General features: G+C 40.1%; 1 protein-coding gene across 2 annotated transcripts in view; it reads left to right on the forward strand.

Moving 5' to 3' along the window:
- elp4.S (elongator acetyltransferase complex subunit 4 S homeolog) overlaps positions 1–20433 on the forward strand; it is a 190457-nt gene that overhangs the window by 101038 nt on the left and 68986 nt on the right. For both annotated transcript variants that reach the window (XM_041591386.1, NM_001094894.1), the window contains 1 exon segment: positions 16239–16347. In XM_041591386.1, the coding sequence (XP_041447320.1) occupies positions 16239–16347 (109 nt within the window).

A 20433-nucleotide genomic window follows, 5' to 3' on the forward strand; every position in this document is an offset into this window, starting at 1 on the left:
CCCCCAATCCGATTTAAATCGAGTTTTTTTTAACAATAAATAAGGTCTAATCGTGGATTCTAGTTTTTATTAAAATTAATAGTGCTACTCCAGCAGAATTCTGCACTGAAATCCATTTCTCAAAAGAGCAAACAGATTTTTTTTATATTTAATTTTGAAATCTGACATGGGGCTCGACATATTGTCAATTTCCCAGCTGCCCCTGGTCATGTGACTTGTGCCTGCACTTTAGGAGAGAAATGCTTTCTGGCAGGCTGCTGTTTTTCCTTCTCAATGTAACTGAATGTGTCTCAGTGGGACATGGGTTTTTACTATTGAGTGTTGTTCCAGGCAGCTGTTATCTTGTGTTAGGGAGCTGTTATCTGGTTACCTTCTCATTGTTCTTTTGTTTGGCTGCTGGGGGAAAAGGGAGGGGGTGATATCACTCCAACTTGCAGAACAGCAATAAAGAGTGATTGAGGTTTATCAGAGCACAAGTCACATGACTTGGGGCAGCTGGGAAATTGACAAAATGTCTAGCCCCATGTCAGATTTCAAAATTCAATATAAAAAAATCTGTTTGCTCTTTTGAGAAATGGATTTCAGTGCAGAATTCTGCTGGAGCAGCACTATTAACTGATTCATTTTGAAAAAAAAATTTTTCCCATGACAGTATCCCTTTAAATAAAATTAAATACAATTGAGAGTAAATCGGTGGAATTTTTGGTGGAAAGACTACGTTGTCCCCCTGCACGTGGCTGTATTTTTGCAAGATAATTAGGAAATGTGAATTAGACAAACAGGCAGTTAGAAAGTGCTTATGTAACGCGGCCTCCTAAACGCGCTTCTAGGAAATTTGTTCCAGCAGGTCGAACGAGAGCGAGAAAGAGAAAGGGATGAAAATGGGTAAAATCTAGTGGTTCCACGTCCCAGCACAGTATGGCCACAGAGTCATCTGCTCCGGCATATGGAGGCTTTGGCTGCTGGACTGTGTTGACGACATTAGGAACCAATGTCCAGGAGTGGTCACAACTGTTCACTAAGCAGATGAGAAGAAGCCCGTGTTAATGAAGATGCCGGTGTATTATTCTGTGTTGCTAGGGAGAATCAAAAGCCAAAATGATTTAATTAAAATGGAAACACCACTGTTTTGCTTTATGCCCCGTCCCTACATAAACGTGGGAGAGAACCGATTTATTAGCTGTAATGTAATAATTAATATAATTTGTGTGCAAATTGATTTTTTTTCTTATGTTTTAGATACATTGCAATTGTATTTAGTTTAATAGAGCAAGATGGATACTCTCTATGTGTGAATTTATAATGAAGCCCATCTAATATAGACACCTTACACTACTCAAGTCAAACTCCCTGTACCCTCCTACAGCAGATTTCTCTTGTAGGATGCTGGAAGTCTCCAGTTTTCATCTAAATCTTCTACACTAACCAGAGACTATTATCCCACTGTTACTATAGGCACCATCTCTCCCTACTATACCTGCTATCCCACAGTCACACTCCCTTCCCAGAGACTATTATCCACTGTTACTATAGGCACCATCTCTCCCTACTATACCTGCTATCCCACAGTCACACTCCCTTCCCAGAGACTATTATCCCACTGTTACTATAGGCACCATCTCTCCCTACTATACCTGTTACTATAGACACCATCTCTCCCTACTATACCTGCTATCCCACAGTCACACTCCCTTCCCAGAGACTATTATCCACTGTTACTATAGGCACCATCTCTCCCTACTATACCTGCTATCCCACAGTCACACTCCCTTCCCAGAGACTATTATCCACTGTTACTATAGGCACCATCTCTCCCTACTATACCTGCTATCCCACAGTCACACTCCCTTCCCAGAGACTATTATCCCACTGTTACTATAGGCACCATCTCTCCCTACTATACCTGCTATCCCACAGTCACACTCCCTTCCCAGAGACTATTATCCACTGTTACTATAGACACCATCTCTCCCTACTATACCTGCTATCCCACAGTCACACTCCCTTCCCAGAGACTATTATCCCCACTGTTACTATAGGCACCATCTCTCCCTACTATACCTGCTATCCCACAGTCACACTCCCTTCCCAGAGCATATTGTTTTTAAATCAATTATAGGCACCGACTTACATACCTGTTATAACAGTCTCTTCCTTCACACTGCTACTATAGATGCTCAAACACTGCCTGCACAGTTAAGAGGAGAATTTGTCGTTAATTTTTGAGCACCCCAACACTTACCCTTCTTATAGCTGTCATATATATAAATTTGTGCTCCCTCCTCTGTGTGTGTGTGTGTGTGTGTGTGTATATGTATATATATATATATATATATATATATATATATATATATATATATATATATATATATATATATATATATATATATATATATTCAAAAAATACAGCCGCACCAACAGGACTTTTATGAAAACAAACAGTGCTTTTTATTCAACGTTTCAGCCCCATACCTGGACCTTGTTCTTTTTGTCTATATATATATATATATATATATATATATATATATATATATATATATATATATATATATATATATTATTGAAAATATGAAAGATCTACTTTAGCCCTGTTACAACTGCCTGGTGAAGCTGGTGGGAGAATAAAGCTCTTAGCCACGCAAAGTAACACTTAAGAATGAATATTTCATTACACTGAAAAATCGTACACTGCAGCTGAAAGCCCCTAAGAGGAGTCGATGGCACAACTGACCTACAAGTTTAATAGCTCTCGTCAGGAATCGAGGGTCGTTTCGCTGTAGCCCAGCCGCTGCCTGCAAAGTCCTGGGAGATTACAATCAGCAAACCAAATGGCAAGTGTGGATACCTGGGATGGAGCCTTCTGGAAAGGCGTGAGATGGGCTCACTGTTACGCCAGAATTCTTATGAAAACAGTGGGAGAAGGAGGCTAGACCTCCTGTTCAGGGAGCTTCTGGTAAACAGCCAATATCCTAGTGATTTCTAAGAATCGTCAACGTTTCTCAAAGCATTCGTATCAGCGGACAAACACATATGCTGCTTATCTGTGGTTTTTTTACTTCTGAATATGCCTCATGGCTACTCCTTCCATTGGCACCTGATTTTCCTTTGTTCTGGGCTGAAAGGGTGGGAGAACAATGAATTGCGTTCATCAAAAATGTCCAAAAAATTCTCAGACAAATCTTCTTTAAAATAAATGTACAGGCAGCCCTCCGCTTTATGCTGTAGTTTCTATCCCTTATTATAAATGTATCGTGTATAATTTGGTTGCCTAAGCATGCACGGTAGAGATAAGGCTTAAGAAGAACAGACCTGGGTTTGAAATGAACAAATTATGTTCTTAACTGCCCCCCATGCTTCAGGCTTGGTAGGGAATCCCTGAGTATATTAGGTTTTACAGTGCACTTACAGGTCTATTGATGAACTGTGAGCAGGGCGGCCATCAGGGGAGTAAACAGAGTCCGAGGAGACCCTAAGAAATCTGAAAAGTGTTATTCAATGGTCAACATGAGTGGTGGAAGTTGCTCGGGTTTGTTTAATGGAACTATAGGCAGGTTTGGGGATGAAGTCAGGCTGTGTGCAACTATTTTTTCCATTCTGCCTGTTTGCAGGGTCCTACTTCCAGGAACTGGGACATCAATTGAGGCCCCTAATGGGGATGGGAGGGCCCTGCTTACTCAGTAGTATGGGGTCCCCATGATTTCTGATGCCAGTCAAGGTGAGTCATATCATTAAAATGAAAATCCATGAAAATAAATATTGGTCCTGACAAGTTCCTTCTTTAACACTTACGCCCCTTGGCAGGGCTGCCATCAGGGGGGCACAGGGGGTACTGCTGTACCGGGCCTGAAGGGGGGCCCAGCTGTGCTGCACTTTTTGAAATAGCCGGGCCCTCCCTTGACAGTGCCGAAGCCGAAGTGAAAAGACCAGAAGTCGCGAAAACAGCTGAAGTTGAAGTCCTGAAGTGGTGAAAAGACTCAAAGTCACAAAAACAGCTGTAATTGAAGTCCTGAAGCGGAGAAATGACCCAAAGTCACGAAAACAGCCAACATTGAAGTCCTGAAGCGGCGAAAAGACCCAAAGTCACTAAAACAGCTGAAATTGAAGTCTTGAAGCGGCGAAAAGACCCAAAGTCATGAAAACAGCTGAAGTTGAAGTCCTGAAGTGGCGAAAAGACTCAAAGTCACAAAAACAGCTGAAATTGAAGTCCTGAAGCGGAGAAATGACCCAAAGTCACAAAAACAGCTGAAATTGAAGTCCTGAAGCGGAGAAATGACCCAAAGTCACGAAAACAGCCTAAATTGAAGTCCTGAAGCGGCGAAAAGACCCAAAGTCATGAAAACAGCCAAAATTGAAGTCCTGAAGCGGCGAAAAGACTAAAAGTCACAAAAACAGCTGAAATTGAAGTCCTGAAGCGGAGAAATGACCTGAAGTCACGAAAACAGCCGAAATTGAAGTCCCGAAGCGGCGAAAAGACCCAAAGTCACGAAAACAGCTGGGGCCCCCCCAGCTGTTTTCGTGACTTCGGGTCTTTTCGCCCCAAGTCACCTTTTTTTTTAGCACTGATGTCTGTGTGGTCTTTTAACTGTGGTGTGGAGTGGGTGGGAACTAGGGAGGTGCTTGCGGGCCGGGTCCACGTGATTTCTAATGGCGCCCCTGCCCCTTGGTGGTAGTTTTTAGCCATAACTGAAGCCCCCATGTTCCCACATGCTCAGTATGACTGATATAAAGATATGCTGAAGGTCCCCAATTGTGAAATTGTGTCTGTATTTACAACTAGTGTAGGTCGCCAATGGCTTATTAATATACAGAATTTTTTTTTTTTTTTTGGGAGAATTTTCTACAATACCTGCAAACATTTTTGTTGAAATGAAGAAGACGAGGCTATGAGACTATAAACAACATTAGGAAAGTTAATTTTATTAATATATAAATATGTATATATTTTTTTTATTTTTTAAATTTCTCCTCTAAATATGGATTTATAGGCAACAATATCTCCCTGTGTAACTCTCGTAGAAGAATTTTAGCCCAGTTATATCATTCGTGTGCCCGTCTCACAATCCACAATTAAACACACATTTTATAAAATGAAAAGAGTAAAGAAAAATGAGTTTTATACATAATTTAAGAACTGTTTTAATAATTAACTGAAATGCTACGTCATATAATGCAATGCAATCAGGTGGGGCCCCGACCAGCAGAGGGCTTCCAGATTTTCCCATTAGATTTCACCTGCTTGAACTCTAGTTTTTTTCCCAGCCAGTCTCCCATCTGGCCCCTGGTTTGCCAGCTTTGCTCCTCATGACAAGCTGTAATTTTGCGCTCAATATGGGATTAGTGATTTTAAACTTTAGTATCTGTAACCTGCCACTTTATTGTAGACATCAGCTGGGAGCTCAGTTAGATATTTGGCTAATAGTAATTACTTGTGCTACGGGGAGAAACTTCTTCCAAAAACATTGAACGGGAACAAGCAGTTTGTCTCTGAAACTTTTATCTGGTAGAATTCAATCCAGTTTTATGTCATTTCAGTGATAATGTAAAGTAAAAAAAGCAAATACCTTCCGCTCCTTTTAAATTCATTATTTGCTCTAAATTGAGTTTCATTTTTGTTTTCTATAAATAAATCAGCGCATTACTATCATTTAATTACATTTTTTTTGAATTGCAATGAAAATATTCTTCTGATTCTTTTTTTTTTATTATATTTGCAGGAAAACTATAGCTTAGGTATATGTTACGGGATCTCACAAAACAAAGCATTTGCTTTTTGAAAGGGATACTGTCATGGGAATTTTTTTTTTTTTCAAATTGAATCAGTTAATAGTGCTGCTCCAGCAGAATTCTGCACTGAAATCCATTTCTCAAAAGAGCAAACAGATTTTTTTAAATTTAATTTTGAAATCTGACATGGGGCTAGACATTTTGTCAGTTTCCCAGCTGCCCCCAGTCATGTGACTTGTGCTCTGATAAACTTCAATCACTCTTTACTGCTGTACTGCAATTTGGAGTGATATCACCCCCTCCTTTCCCCCCCAGCAGCCAAACAAAAGAACAATGAGAAGGTAACCAGGTAGCAGCTCCCTAACACAAGATAACAGCTGCCTGGTAGATCTAAGAACAACACTCAATAGTAAAAACCCATGTCTCACTGAAACACATTCAGTTACATTGAGAAGAAAAACAGCAGCCTAACAAAAGAACAATGGGAAGGTAACCAGATAGCAGCTCTCTAATACAAGATAACATCTGCCTGGTAGATCTAAGAACAGCACTCAATAGTAAAATCCAAGTCCCACTGGGACACATTGAGTATGAGAAACAACAGCCTGTCAGAAAGCAGTTCCATCCTAAAGTGCTGGCTCTTTCTGAAAGCACATGACCAGGTAAAATGACCTATGATGGCTGCCTACACACCAATATTACAACTTAAAAAAAATACACTTGCTGGTTCAGAAATGAAATGTTATATTGTAGAGTGAATTATTTGTAGTGTAAACAGTGTCATTTAAAAATGAAAACTACATCATAAAATTCATGACGGAATCCCTTTGAGGAAGTGAAGGTTACAAAGTAGATGTTCTTGCCTAATGACATTAATGACATCTCTTAAAGCCAAAGGAATATAGGGCTGCTGGATCACCATCTGGAAAGGAGTTACTGATTGCTTCCCATTGTTGTCAATGAGACAAGCTCTACTTGTGACTTGCAGGAGTGACCATTAGTGTAACTAGAGATTACTGGGCCTCACAGCTTTTTTAGGGATAACAAACCTTGAGAAAAATAATCCTGGAGGTTTAGACCCAACACCAGACGTTCAGTTCTCCTGGGCCCCAAGCACTTATGTGTGCCATAGTAAGTGATTTATTGTGGTTCTACATTGTTGGATAGCCATGATTTTGCCTAAGGAAAACTATGGGGTGTGTTCTGTTGGCCGAAGACACTGGTGGTCTTTTATCAAGGCAAGGGCAAGATAGCTTTCACCTAAGGCACTGATTTATAAACGTTTGAATTTTTAGCACAATTTGAATTTTTTTTTTTGGTATAAGTAAATCATTCAAGCTGGAGTTTCCAAAACTTGCATTAAATATAAATTTATTAAATATTTAATATATAATAATGAAATATTTTATTTGTGTATGAATAGAACCACCAATACACACCCGCCTAGGGGTAACTTCCATGGTGCACAGTCACGGATTTGTCGATTGTTCAGCAAAGGGGCCCTTTGGTTTATTAATATATTCTTGATATTTATTAAAATAAAAATCGACTAAATTCCCCAGAGAAAGCCAAATTCCACAACAAGTCCCCATGGTGTAGTTGTGCTTGAATCCCATGCTGACAAATGCACACCCACTCCATGCAATGCTCATGTTGATTTCTGCATTAGAGAATCCATCAACAGGAGGAAGAGGATCCAAACAAAATAACTGCTGACATAAAAAGCTCCTGCCGGTGGCCAATCTTCATTGTGTGGACTGAATGGGGCCAGATACAGCTGTTTGTCAACCCCTGTCTTTCATTTCAATGTATTTGAAACCTCAACTACTTAGATCCAGATGACACCGTACGGGGCAATTGTTATTTAATGAAATTACCTCTTGTGATTATTTTGTGCACTTCTCTTGGTTTCACCACCACTGATTGTGTTGCAAGTGCGGCTTTTCTGCACAGTTTAGTGCAAATCTCTTTATAGGCTAAAGGTTATTAGAATCAACCGTCAGAGATATTTGCTTGAGAACGTCCTTTGCTCCAGTTTCTCAGTAAGAATCACCACCTGCTCCAATAATAGGCATTCTATGGGCCAGCAAGACACATATGCCAGACAACAGATAGACGCCCATGCGTAGCACAATAGCCAATCGCTGTGAGTCTGCTGCAGGCTTCAGCCATGACATCTTGAGGGGCTTATTTCCCAGGATGACTGTACGGGGCACATTTACTTAGCTCGAGTGAAGGATTAGAATGAAAAATACTTCAAATTTCAAAGTATTTCTTTGGCTACTTCGACCATGGAATTGGCTACTTCGACCTTTGACTACGACTTCGAATCAAACGATTCTAACTAAAAATCGTTCGACCATTCGATAGTCGAAGTACTGTCTCTTTAAAAGAAACTTCGACCACCTACTTCGCCACCTAAAACCTACTTCGCAACAATGGTACCTATGGGGAAGGTCTCCATAGGCTTTCCTAGCAATTTCTGATTGAAGGAAAAACGCTCGGTCGATGAATTAAAATCCTTCGAATCATTTGATTCGAAGGATTTAATCCTTCGATCGAACGATTTTCCTTCGATCGAACGATTTTCCTTCGATCGAACGAATTGCGGTAAATCCTTCGACTTCGATGGTCGAATATCGAGGGTTAATTAACACTCGATATTCGACCCATAGTAAATGCGCCCCTACCTGTTGTCTACTGGTAAACTCTGTGCTATAGAAAACATTTTTGGTTTGGTATGTTTGCGAATCCAGAATTTTGTTTGTGGTTTATTTCAGCACTTTTTGTAGGATTTGGCTCAATCCTTAGGGGGTTATTTACTAAACTCTGAATGCAAAAATCACGAAAAATTTGTGATTTTTTTGTTTTGTTTTTTTTTGGATAAAATCTGACTTTTTAAAAATCAAAAATGTATTAAACCCAGAGGATGGAAAAGTCAGAATCTGAAAATCCGGCATCTGTCGAGGTTGCATATAAGTCAATGGGAGAAGTCGCAATGATGTGCACTGGGTTTGTGCAATACCCCTAAGTTTTCATGCAAAAAGCACAAGAGAGTTTTCAGGTGAAAAATCCGAAAAAATCTTGAAAATCTGATGAAAAATCCAAAAAATCTGTTTTTTTTTCCTGCAAAGCAAATTTTCGGGAAAATGTAATAATAAATAAGCATAAAAAACCCGAGTGGATTTGATTGGAGTTTGTAGTAGAAAATATTAAGATAAATTTGGACTTTGATTAATAACCTCCTAAGGGTCAGATTTATCAAAATGTTTCAAATTTCAAGTAAAAAAATGCTTATCTATGGAAAAAACTTGATTGCTGAAAAATACAAAGAACCATCCTGAACCCAATCAAATCACATTCTACCCTTAATTTTCATTGCTTTTCCCAAATTTTGGAATTCATTTCCAAGAACGCGAATTGAAAACAGCTTAAGATTCGAGAATCAGACTCCCACTGACTTCTACAAGCTTTTTAAGGCAGAATTTTTTTTTATCCTGCCTCTCAACTCTCATTCGAATGTTGATAAAACTGCCCCTAAATGTTCAGCCAAACTGAATTAAAGTGACATGTTCTTGATGAAGATGCTCACAAACATTTTTTTTTCTTCAATCTAAATATGCAAATGAATAGGATTTAGTTCAAGATATTTGTTGTTGGATTTCATGTGGTCGAATCCAAAAATGATGAATTTGGTGCATAGCTAAAACATATATATATTCATGCTTATAATAAGTAGATTTCAAGTAGAGTTACCACATGGATTTAAAAACCGGTGCTTGATGCTAGTGTTATATAATGATGCCATTGATATGTTTTTTAAAAAATCTATCTTTATATCTTGTCGATCGATGTCCAAGTTGAACTTTTGTTTTACTTCCTTTTCAGCATTTTTCCTTTATTCGTTCTTCTTTTTTTTTAATGTTATGTTGAGCAATTCCTAACATTTACGGAATTATCTCTTTCCTTTCTTGTGTTGTATTGTTGCCCTTGTGTAAAGAACTAAAATGGCTCAACTAAGAGAGAGAGAGAGAGAGAGAAGATATCTGCCCACTCACCTCTGGAATGTATTTACATCTGAAATGCGCATTCCAGTGGCCAACTTTCCCTTTCAATACATGGTCATTGAGAGCAGCTGAAGGGGCTGAAGTGCAGCATTTATTCACAAAGACAGTAGAAGAAAAGGGAGGTGTGACAAACTCCTACACACACTGACCTCAAAGGCCTGGTGTCCTAAAGGAACATGTCACAGGGGAACAACCGCTGGTGACAGGTCGGAGCAAAACTGCAGAGTAGGCCATATACTATAGCTTGCAGCTAATGCCCATAATGCTCATTCTCATACATATAAAACTGGTATCCATAATTATGGAGAGTTAATATTACAAAAGCAAGAGGCAAACATTCAATCAATTTCACTTCTCCGTTTAGGGGGTTATTTTGAGAATTTTATTTTTAACGTTAATAAATTCGAATGTACTCACAGCTCGAATGGGAGGTTATTTATGAAAAAACTCCAATGTCTAAAGGTCCACCATAGACGCAAATATTTTTCTTTGGGGAACGACCGATTTTAGTGCAATCCAACCAATCCATCAAATTATCGTGAGGTTATTGGGAATCGAACAATCGCGCATCTAACAATTTTTCGGCAGAAAATTGATCAGCCAGGTTAAAAAATTGTCAGCGGTCACAGTGAAATCGATCTATGTTTGCAGGGCCAAGCGGGCAGCTACCCTCAGTTTTCCTTTCTTCAACTAGATATCGCTTGAAATGGTCTTTTGTAGTTGATGGACAAATCGTACATTTAAACGATTGTTTCAAGATGAGCTTGGTCTAACGATAACGAAAAGATCTTTAAAAAAAATCTTTACATCTGTGGCCAGCTTTACATTCGATCGAATAGGAGCAACCCGAAAATTTGAATCGAATCCGAAAAAAAAACCTCGAATGTCAGGAAGGCAATTAACATCTTCAGATGGTTCAACGGACCTCTGCCATTGGCTTCTACTTTAACTCGGCAGGTTTTAGGTGGCGAAGTATCGTACCAGGGTCGAGGTGTGATAAATCTCACATTGGCGGTTTTAAATTCGAAATTGTTTTGGCCCAAAACTAATTCAAATTAGAATTTGCTATTTGAACCTTAGTAAATCTGCCCCTTAATCTCAAATCCAGTATCTTTTGTTTTGGCCTCCACATTCGCTTTCGGCTTGATTCCAGCCACAGCCAGGAGTTTGTATGCTCTTCCCATGTGTATGTACGTTTCCTCCAGGTACTCCGGTTTCCTCCTTCATTCCAAGAACCTATAGACCGGTAAAGGTGCAGGTTTATTAAGGGTCCAATAGTAAATTTGATTTTATTTTGGTGTCACACATTCGAATTTTAATCAAAATTGAATTCGAATGTTAGACTTATCACACCTCGACCATGGAAACAGTCCTAATTAGAGTATCCGCCACCTAAAACATGCCGAGTTCATGCACAAGTCGATGGCAGAGGTCCGTTGAGCCATTTGAAGATGTTAATAGCCTTCCTGACATTCGAAGGGAAAACTCAAATCGAATATGAATTGAATTTTCGGATCATTCCTACTCGATCACCTATTAGACGTTCACATTTTTTGTTAAATAACCTCCCATTCGAGTTGTGAGTACATTCGAATTTATTAGAGTAATGATGCGGAGGGAAGTCGACGCGCTGCGTTTAAAAGAACAGTTTTCGTTGCCGCTAAGGAAACGTGTGCCTTAAACTGGCCATAGATGTGCAGATTTTACCCTTGTATCCAACGAACGATTGGACGTCCCAATCTTCTGACCTGCCACTAACCATTGAGATGAAATAAAGTAATAAAAGAACAAATCAGACGATGTTCTGCCAGTGACAGAAATAGTATGAAAGTTATGTTGGATAAATATATGCTTAAAGGAGAAGGAAAGCTACAAGACAGTTTATTGCCAACAGATTAGCCACAATAGTGCAAGACAGAATGCTATATTTATTCTGCAGAATGCTTTACTATACCTGAATAAACAGCTCTGGACACTGTCTATGTTTGTTTAGGATAGAAGCTGCCATATAAGCTTGGTGTGACATCACTTCCTGCCTGAGTCTCTACCTGCTCACTAACAGCTCTGAGCTCAGATTACAGCAGGGAAGGGAGGGGGAGAGAGGAACAAACTGAGCATGCTCAAGCCCTAGCCCTGGAGGTTTAAGCTGAAAACAGGAAGTCTGATACAGAAGCCCATGAGTACACAATAGAAGGAAAGAAATGTGCTGTTTCTTTTGACAGAGGACTCAGAGCAGCATTACTTTGAGGGTTTACTGGTGTATTTATATAGACCTTTCTGATAAAGCTTACTTAATTTTAGCCTTTCCTTTAAATATATGCTTAAATAAAATTAAATAAATTGTGGCCTGCTTAAATATAAAAATATATGGATTCTCATTCTTACTTGGCTGGATATGTAAATTCTAGGAACAGCTGCACCGCATATATAGCTCCCCGGTAAAACTTTGCGCAATAATTAGTTCCTGGGTAAAGCGGTTCTGTATTCTGTTTTCCCCCCTGGGTTTAAATATACTGTGTGTGTTTTTCCTGGACATAACTTACAGTATATGTATATCCTGGGTGAAACCGCATTGTATATATAATAAAAGAGTGCTCTATCTCCTGGGTAAAACTGCACCATACATGTAGCCCCTGGGTGTAACTACTGTGTGTTTTCCCCTTAAGTGAATTGTTGCAAAATACTGTTTTATGGGCAATTAATAAAAAAAATACATGTATTATTCATCATAAAGAAACTGGTAAATTATTCATCTTGAACTTCGAGCATACATCAGGGACGGGAAAGTCAATTGAACAGTAAGTGCCGGTCTCGTTCTCTCACGCTAGTGCACCAGACAAAATATAGAATTATAGGGGGTTATTTCTTAAAGTCCGAATGCTCGAGATTTATTATGCCGTGAGGCTGCAAAATGTCTGAATCTGAAAATCCGCCATCTCAGACCTGCCAAGTTTGTATGTAAGTCAATGGGAGAGGTCCCTATCCTATTTGGAGGTTTCTGTGGACTGCACTGGAATTAGCCTGAAAATCCGACTGTTTCGGACTTTTCCGGCAAAAATCGGAAAAATTTGGGCCTTTCAGGAAATAGCCTGAAAAAATTGTAGTTTCGGGAAAAAACCTCCAAAAAAGACATGATTTCCCCTTATTTTATTGTTTCCCCCGATCCAATTAAATTGTGACTTTTTTCAAATAAAATATCAAAAAAATTCCGATTTTGATAATTAACCCCCAGACTTTTTGTTGTGGGCTTGCTGTTTAAAGGAGAATTCAACCCTTTACCAAAAAAAACCCTACCCCCCACTCAACATAGACCCCCCTCCCTCCTCCCCCCAGCCTAACTGCCCCCCCCCCCCCCAGGGGAAATGCCCCTAACTTTTTACTTACCCCTCGGTGCAGATTCAAGCATCGGAGTTCACCGCAGCCATCTTCCGGGTCTTCTGGCGTTTCGGTAATTTCCGTCCATTTCGGCACGTGCAGTTGTCGCAAACCAGTAAGTTGCTCCAACTGCGCATGCGCCGCTTCTCCGGTCTTCGTCTTGGCTTACCGAAGTGGCTGCACAGAGGACGAACACCCAACCCTGTAACTATGGCTTGAAAATGAATGTGTTAAGTTAAAATAAAACTCTTCCTACCTTTATATAACCCGTGTTTGCTAGCTTACTTAAAGGGATCAGGTCATTTTGTCTGGTCTCGTGCTTTCAGAAAGAGCCAGCACTTTAGGATGGAACTGCTTTCTGGCAGGCTGTTGTTTCTCCTACTCAATGTAACTGAATGTGTCTCAGTGGGACCTGGATTTTACTATTGAGTGCTGTTCTTAGATCTACCAGGCAGCTGTTATCTCGTGTTAGGGAGCTGCTATCTGGTTATCTTTCCATTGTTCTGTTGTTAGGCTGTTGGGGGGGGTGGGAGGGAGGGGGTGATATCACTCCAACTTGCAGTACAGCATGATTGTCGGCAACTGGGAAACTGCCAATATGTCTAGCCCATGTCAGATTTCGAAATTAAATATAAAAAAATCTGTTTGATCTTTTGAGAAATGGATTTCAGTGCAGAATTCTGCTGGAGCAGCACTATTAACTGCATTTTGAAAAAAACATTTTTTCCCATGACATCATCCCTTTAAGTAAAAAAAAGGAAATGTGTTAAACGTCATTATGTTTAATTGCAAAAAAAAAATGTGACAAACCAAAAATCTAAAATGTTTAAGATTCGGTTCATCCCCAGTTATGGTGAAGTGCATGAAGCAGATCACCCTTCCCAAAGTTTGGGGGGGGGGTGAGACCCCCCATAAAGGATTTTACTGTGGTGGCCTGGAACTTTAGGATTTGGCATGTCCAAAGATCTTTGTGTGCCATGACTATTGATGCAAAAATCATCTCTATAAAGGTTTTGTTTCTATCTATTGCTGTTCATTATTCTGGAATGTAGACGAATGTTGACGGATGAATCATCTCATCTACATACGTACGTTGCATGTTCTAGCAACAATCAGATTGATATAGATCAGATTAAAAATCAATGTCTATAAAATCTCCATGGAAACATAAACAGGAACATTACTATCTAATATGTCATCTTGGTGTGTGTGCTTATTAACACACCTCACTGTTTAATATTTGACACTAATTCTATTTTTTATATTTAGACATTTCCTCTTATGGAAACGCTCACTAATCTATATGGACACAAAATTCTGCTCATAAAACACTTTTTATCCTAACTAGTTCCTGCCCACATGGCTAAGTCCTTCAGTGGTCCATGCCTGGTCATTAGAGGTCAGTCCACTAACTACCTGATGCCCATCAGTTTTTAGTTTTAAAGGAGAAGGAAAGGCTTTGTGCACTTGCGGGTGCCAAACGTTAGGCACCCCCAAGTGTTGTATATACTTACGCAAAACCCAGGATGGTGCGCCTATCAGCAGAAAACTGCACCGGCCCAGGGTTATACCAGCGAGCACCTCGGAGCGATCCTCTTCCGTGATCCTCTTTCTTTGCTCGGCTGCAAATGTGCAGTAGAACGAAAAGCCGAACTTTTACTAAAAATGCATTTTCCCTGGGAAATTTGAAGAAAGAAGAAGCTGAAAGAGTATCGCTCCATGGTGCCAGCGGATTTGGGGCAGATTTGTGCCTTTACAATGCTGAAATCAATATTGAGGCTATGGGCGGTAAAGGGACCATAGACTGTAAGCTCCAGTGGGCCAGGAACTGATGTGTTAAAAATAGGGGATGGAGTCCTCCATTACTAAAAGCCCTTCATACACATGTATTCCTTAGACTCTCTGGGAATGCATAGCAGAGCAAGTACACTGATTTATTTTGTATTGTATATAGTGTGTGCAGTAACGTAACTAGAGGGGGTGTGAGCCCTGTCATCGTAGGTATTTTTTAAGAGTTCCCTATGCTAGTATGGTGGGATGAAAAAAAAAGTATATAGTGAATGGCACAAACTCCCACCTTTATTATGCTATCTTCTTCCTCATCCTGCAGGGATTTATCAAGAACTTATCAGAGACGTTAAGGTTCATAAGGACTTAGTTCACACCATGAATGCTTAAATCTGGTCATCTACACTCAAAACTTGCCTGGAATTCAAAAATAAGCACGTGCTTTGAGGCCATTGGGAGCAACATCCATGGGGTTGGAGAGCAACATGTTGCTCCTGAGCCACTGGTTGGGGATCACTGGTTTATATGCTTGTGTCTTGAGGAAGGGACGTGAGCCCTGAAATCTTGTGCTAAGCCAGTGATTCCCAACCAGTAGCTCGCGAGCAACATGTTGCTCCCCAACCATTTGGATGTTGCTGCCAGTGGCCTCAAAGCAGGTGCTTATTTTTGAATTCCAGGCTTGGAATCAACTTTTGGTTTCATAAAAACCAGGTGTACTGCCAAATAGAGCCTCCTGTAGTCTGCCAGTCCACATATGAGATACCAAATAGCCAATCACAGCCCTTATTTGGCAACCCAGAAACTTTTTTGCATAACTGTGTTGCTCCCCAACTCTTTTTATTTTAGAATGTGGCTCACAGGTAAAAAAAAGGTTGGGGACCCCTGTGCTAAGCCATGAAGGTTCTGTTCCAAAACTTTTTCCATAGCAGAAGTTGACCTATGGATTTTTTTTTTTTTGGCTATTGTGTAGTTCTGATCATATCAGGCTACTTTTCTACTCTTTCATTTACACCGAGCCTGTAGATGTCATTATATGGCGACCAGGAAATAAGCTTGTCAATGCCAGCAAGATAATATGTTTGCAGTATGTTCTATACAGTTTCATTCAATGTGGTTCTACAATACTACACAGGCTTCCTCCGTTAATCCACTGGAGATCATGAGCAGCGTGTGTAAATAGGATTTATTTCTAGCAATTTCAGCGTTCATTGATAAGACACAGATTAATTCCGCAAACACTAATTATAGCCTCCCGAATGTGTATTTTGTTTGCTTGTTTTACAGAATAAAGCAATTACTACGCGTCTGAGAAGCTTGTCCGATACGGTGGTTGGCCTTGAATCATTTATCGGCTCAGAGATGGAAGCCAATCCGTTATACAAAGACTACCATGGTGAGTTCAAATGTTTCTAGGCCATGGAGATAGTCCACACGTGCTTATAGAACTTCAGAAAATCATGATGATTAATAAATTCACATGTTTTATGGACACTGAACTTTTAGCAATAACTTTTTCTGTTTCTAATGAAACTATGGGATAAAATGAGTGCAGTTTTATCTCCCTGGTACCAAGCACATCTCCTGCAGAGTTTTGTCTTTAAGGGCTTTCATTTTTCTGAATAAAGCATAATGTTATTCTAAGCAATTTAACAATATACATGCAATTTCTTGTACATTTTGTATGACTGCTTCTGTCTAAAACAAGGAGAAGTCAACCGTGCATGCTTCGTCATTGGTCTGTAAATCAGCTGGGTTCTACTTCATTTTTAAGAGGAGAAGGAAACCCCCTGGGCGCAAAAACCCTCCCCTCTCCCCTGTGTTTCTCCCCCTCCCTCCTCCCCCCTGGCCTACCTGTCCTGCTGGGCAAATGCCCCATCTTGTTACCTACCCCTCTACGCAGGTCCAGTCCACAGAGTTCACAGAAGCCATCTTCTCCCAAGCGATCTTCTTCCTGCTTTGACCGGCGTTTTGGCGCATGCGCAGTAGGAGCGTTTCGCTGGTACAGATCTACTGCGCATGCGCCAAAAGTCACCTAGTTTTCCGATTTCACTTCGTGACTTTTGGCGCATGCGCAGTAGATCCGTACCGGCGAAATGCTCCTACTGCGCATGCGCCAAAACGCCGGTCATAGCAGGAAGAAGATCGCTTGGGAGAAGATGGCGTCTGTGAACTCCAGGACCTGCGCAGAGAGGTAAGTAACAAGTTAGGGGCATTTGCCTAGCGGGACAGGTAGGCCAGGGGGGAGGGGGAGCAACACAGGGGAGGGGGGAGGGTTTTTGCGCCCAGGGGGTTTCCGTCTCCTTTAAGAGCCAAAATGAGCAGACTTTTTTTTTCCCTCCCCCATTTTAGATATTTACGTTATTTCCTAGTATCTCAACCTAGCACTGTTGGATGAGATCAGACCATCCCACTTTAGCATCTGTTTTTATATATAGGCACCGATAAGCCACCCAACTAAAACTGCCACCCTACTAAAGCTGGCACCATAGGGCCCACTAGTGCCTATAGGCTATGAGTAACCAGACCAGTAGCAAACTTTTTTGATACATTACCCCTTTGTCTAAGAATTTGTAGCTCATGGTCTTACAGGTATTTTTCCTTTTATGACACTGAGAATGACATTTATATCGAGTCATATGAAAAAGTTTGGGAACCCTTCTCAGCCTGCATAAAATGTACTCCACTTTCAACAAAAAAGATAACAGTGATATGATATGGGATTCATTTCCCAGGAACATCTGAGTACTTGGGTGTTTTCTAAACAAAGATTTTTAGTGAAGCAGTATTCAGTTGTAAGAAATTGAATCAAATGTGCAAAACTGGCTGTGCAAATAATTGGGTACCCTTGCCATTTTGCTAATTTGAATGCATGTAACTGCTCAGTACTGATTACTGGCAACACCAAATTGGTTGGATTAGCTCGTTTAGGCTTGAACTTCATAGACAGGTGTTTCCAATCATGAGAAGTTGTGCTTCTGTTTGACTCTCCTCTGAAGAGTGACACCGTGGGATCCTCAAAGCAACTCTCAAAAGAACTGACAACAAAGATTGTTCGGTATCATGGTTTAGAGGAAGGCTACAAAAAGTTATCTCAGAGGTTTAAACTGTCAGTTTCAACTGTAAGGAATGGAATCAGGAAATGGAAGGCCACAGGCACAGTTGCTGTAAAACCCAGGTCTGGCAGGCCAAGAAAAATACAGGAGCGGCATATGCGGAGGATTGTGAGAATGGTTACAGACAACCCAAAGATCATCTCAAAAGACCTGCAAGAACATCTTGCTGCAGATGGTGTATCTGTACATCGTTTCTACAATTCAGCACAATTTGCACAAAGATCATCTGTATGGCAGGGGATGAGAAAGTGCTGGTGAGGCTTCACTGGTCTTAAAGGAGAAAGAAAGATTTATTCACTTGGGGGTTCCAAAAGTTAAGGTGGCCATACATGTAACAATTATCTTTCCTGTGACCATTGGTTACAGGAAATATTATTTGTTTTCATTGCAAACTTTAAGAGCTGACTCCGGTAGGTGAGGCACCCTCAAGTGACTTCACATTTCCTTCTCCTTTAAATACCCTGAGAAATTATACTTTGTATCGCAGAGGTTGTCTGTGTTGCCAAAGGGAGAGCACTAACCCAGTGTAATCAGTTTAGCAAGCAGAGAAGGCATCAACCCAAAATTATGTGGATATTCTAAAGCTGAGCTGCCCAACTAGAGGCCAGAAGGACATCTACAACCCTATGGGTGAGGTTTATGGCCTTACCCTGCTAAAGGTCTTTCATAACTTTTCTGTATTTCTTTATTATTTCAGTTTAATTTGGCCCTCAGCCATGTTTTTCCTAAAATAGATGATCCACTCTCCGTTACAGAATATTTCCAAATCATGTTGAAATATAAATCAAGTGAAAAACCAAAAAAAAAAATGTATCTAAAATAATTTTAATTGAAACAAAAATGCTGAAGTTCAAAAAAAGTGTGTTTATTGGTATATTGCAGTGAGAAGCTCTAAAATGGATCCTTTACCCAAAATATTTATTGTTAAATTGTGTAGAGAAAGAACGGTTGCTATAATCCTTTTACAAATATCTCTGCCGCTAGTCCTTAGAAATGTATTTTTCTTTTTTTGTTGCAGTAAAGTGCATTAGAGATAACAGAGAATTTCCTTGCATGTTGTCAAGTCGCATTACAGAGGCAAAGCTCAAACAGATGTACATCTCAATAGGCAGGCTCTCGGGAATTTATATTCAGAGAAGGTTTGCCAGTCATCTGACCAGTGAGCTGAAATTGTCAAGAAATCAATAGTTTTGAACCGGGAGGCTCTGCATTCGGAGACCACGAGAAACATTGAATATAGCTGCTAGATTTAATTATTTATTGGGGGAAAAAAATCATTTTCTTTCTAAGTTCAGCTGATGAGTATTGGAGACAGTTGGGAGTATTGGTGTTTACTATGTGGCTTCTAAACCTCTTTACAACAACGCTGTGCAGACTTGAGTAAGTTCCAGTTTTGGGCTATAATTATACCAATTAATCATTTTCATTTTTCTTTATGAGCTCCTTTTTGTGGCTGAATGTTGGTTGTATAGAACTAATATAAAGGCTTTTTTATTTTGCCATTTTGTATGCAGTTAAAGGGATAGTCAAGTAAATTCCTTTATTGAATTAATGTGTATACACAAATGATTAATTGTCAGTAGTATGTTACCAATTTCTTTTGGGGTTTGCATCCCCAAGGAAGAAAAAAAGCATTGCATGGAAGGGGCAGCCTCAAAGCTAGAACTAGCTGTAGGTGGAAGAGAGCACATATCTAGGGCACAACAGAAGGTGGGGGACGCTAGGCCCATAGCTCAGCTGCCTACCCTAGTTTGACTTTCTATGATTTCAGCTCCCTTGCTGGCAAAATGGAATGGCAATCCAGGATCCTGTTTGTCACCATTGTACATTACTACTCCTGCTCATCCTCTACCCTTATCAACCCCCTCTCACTTGTCACCGCACTTTGGTAGGGGATGGACATGATCGGGGGACCGGGGTCTTGTCTTGGACATCCAATAGCTTTGACATAGTGCTGGCCAAATGAATGACAATCAAGGTGTAATTTGAATGGCGTATGCCAATGTAAATTAACTAATATTGTTACAAGCTAAGGGGGAGGCCTAATCAATAATGTACAGCAAAAAAGGGTGCTAAAAAACCCAAAAGAATCCTTAAAAAACAGGATTCTTTGTCACTTGGCGAGGTTGCCCACAGTTTCAAATTCTTTTTCAACGTTTTTGGACACTGTGGCTGAGGGAGGATATTTATTTAGCATTTTTAGTACACAAAGATGGTTTTAAATTCTTTAAACTAAAGTTATTTTTGAAAAAATGCAGAAACAAATCAAATGTCACCTAATCAGTTTTTGGCAGGGGCTTATACAGTAATGGATTGTGGCATTTGGGAGGGTGTAAGTTCATGTGATTGAATGAAATGCCCTGTGT

The sequence above is a fragment of the Xenopus laevis genome, chromosome 4S (assembly GCF_017654675.1).
Source record: "Xenopus laevis strain J_2021 chromosome 4S, Xenopus_laevis_v10.1, whole genome shotgun sequence".
Taxonomy (NCBI): domain Eukaryota; kingdom Metazoa; phylum Chordata; class Amphibia; order Anura; family Pipidae; genus Xenopus; species Xenopus laevis.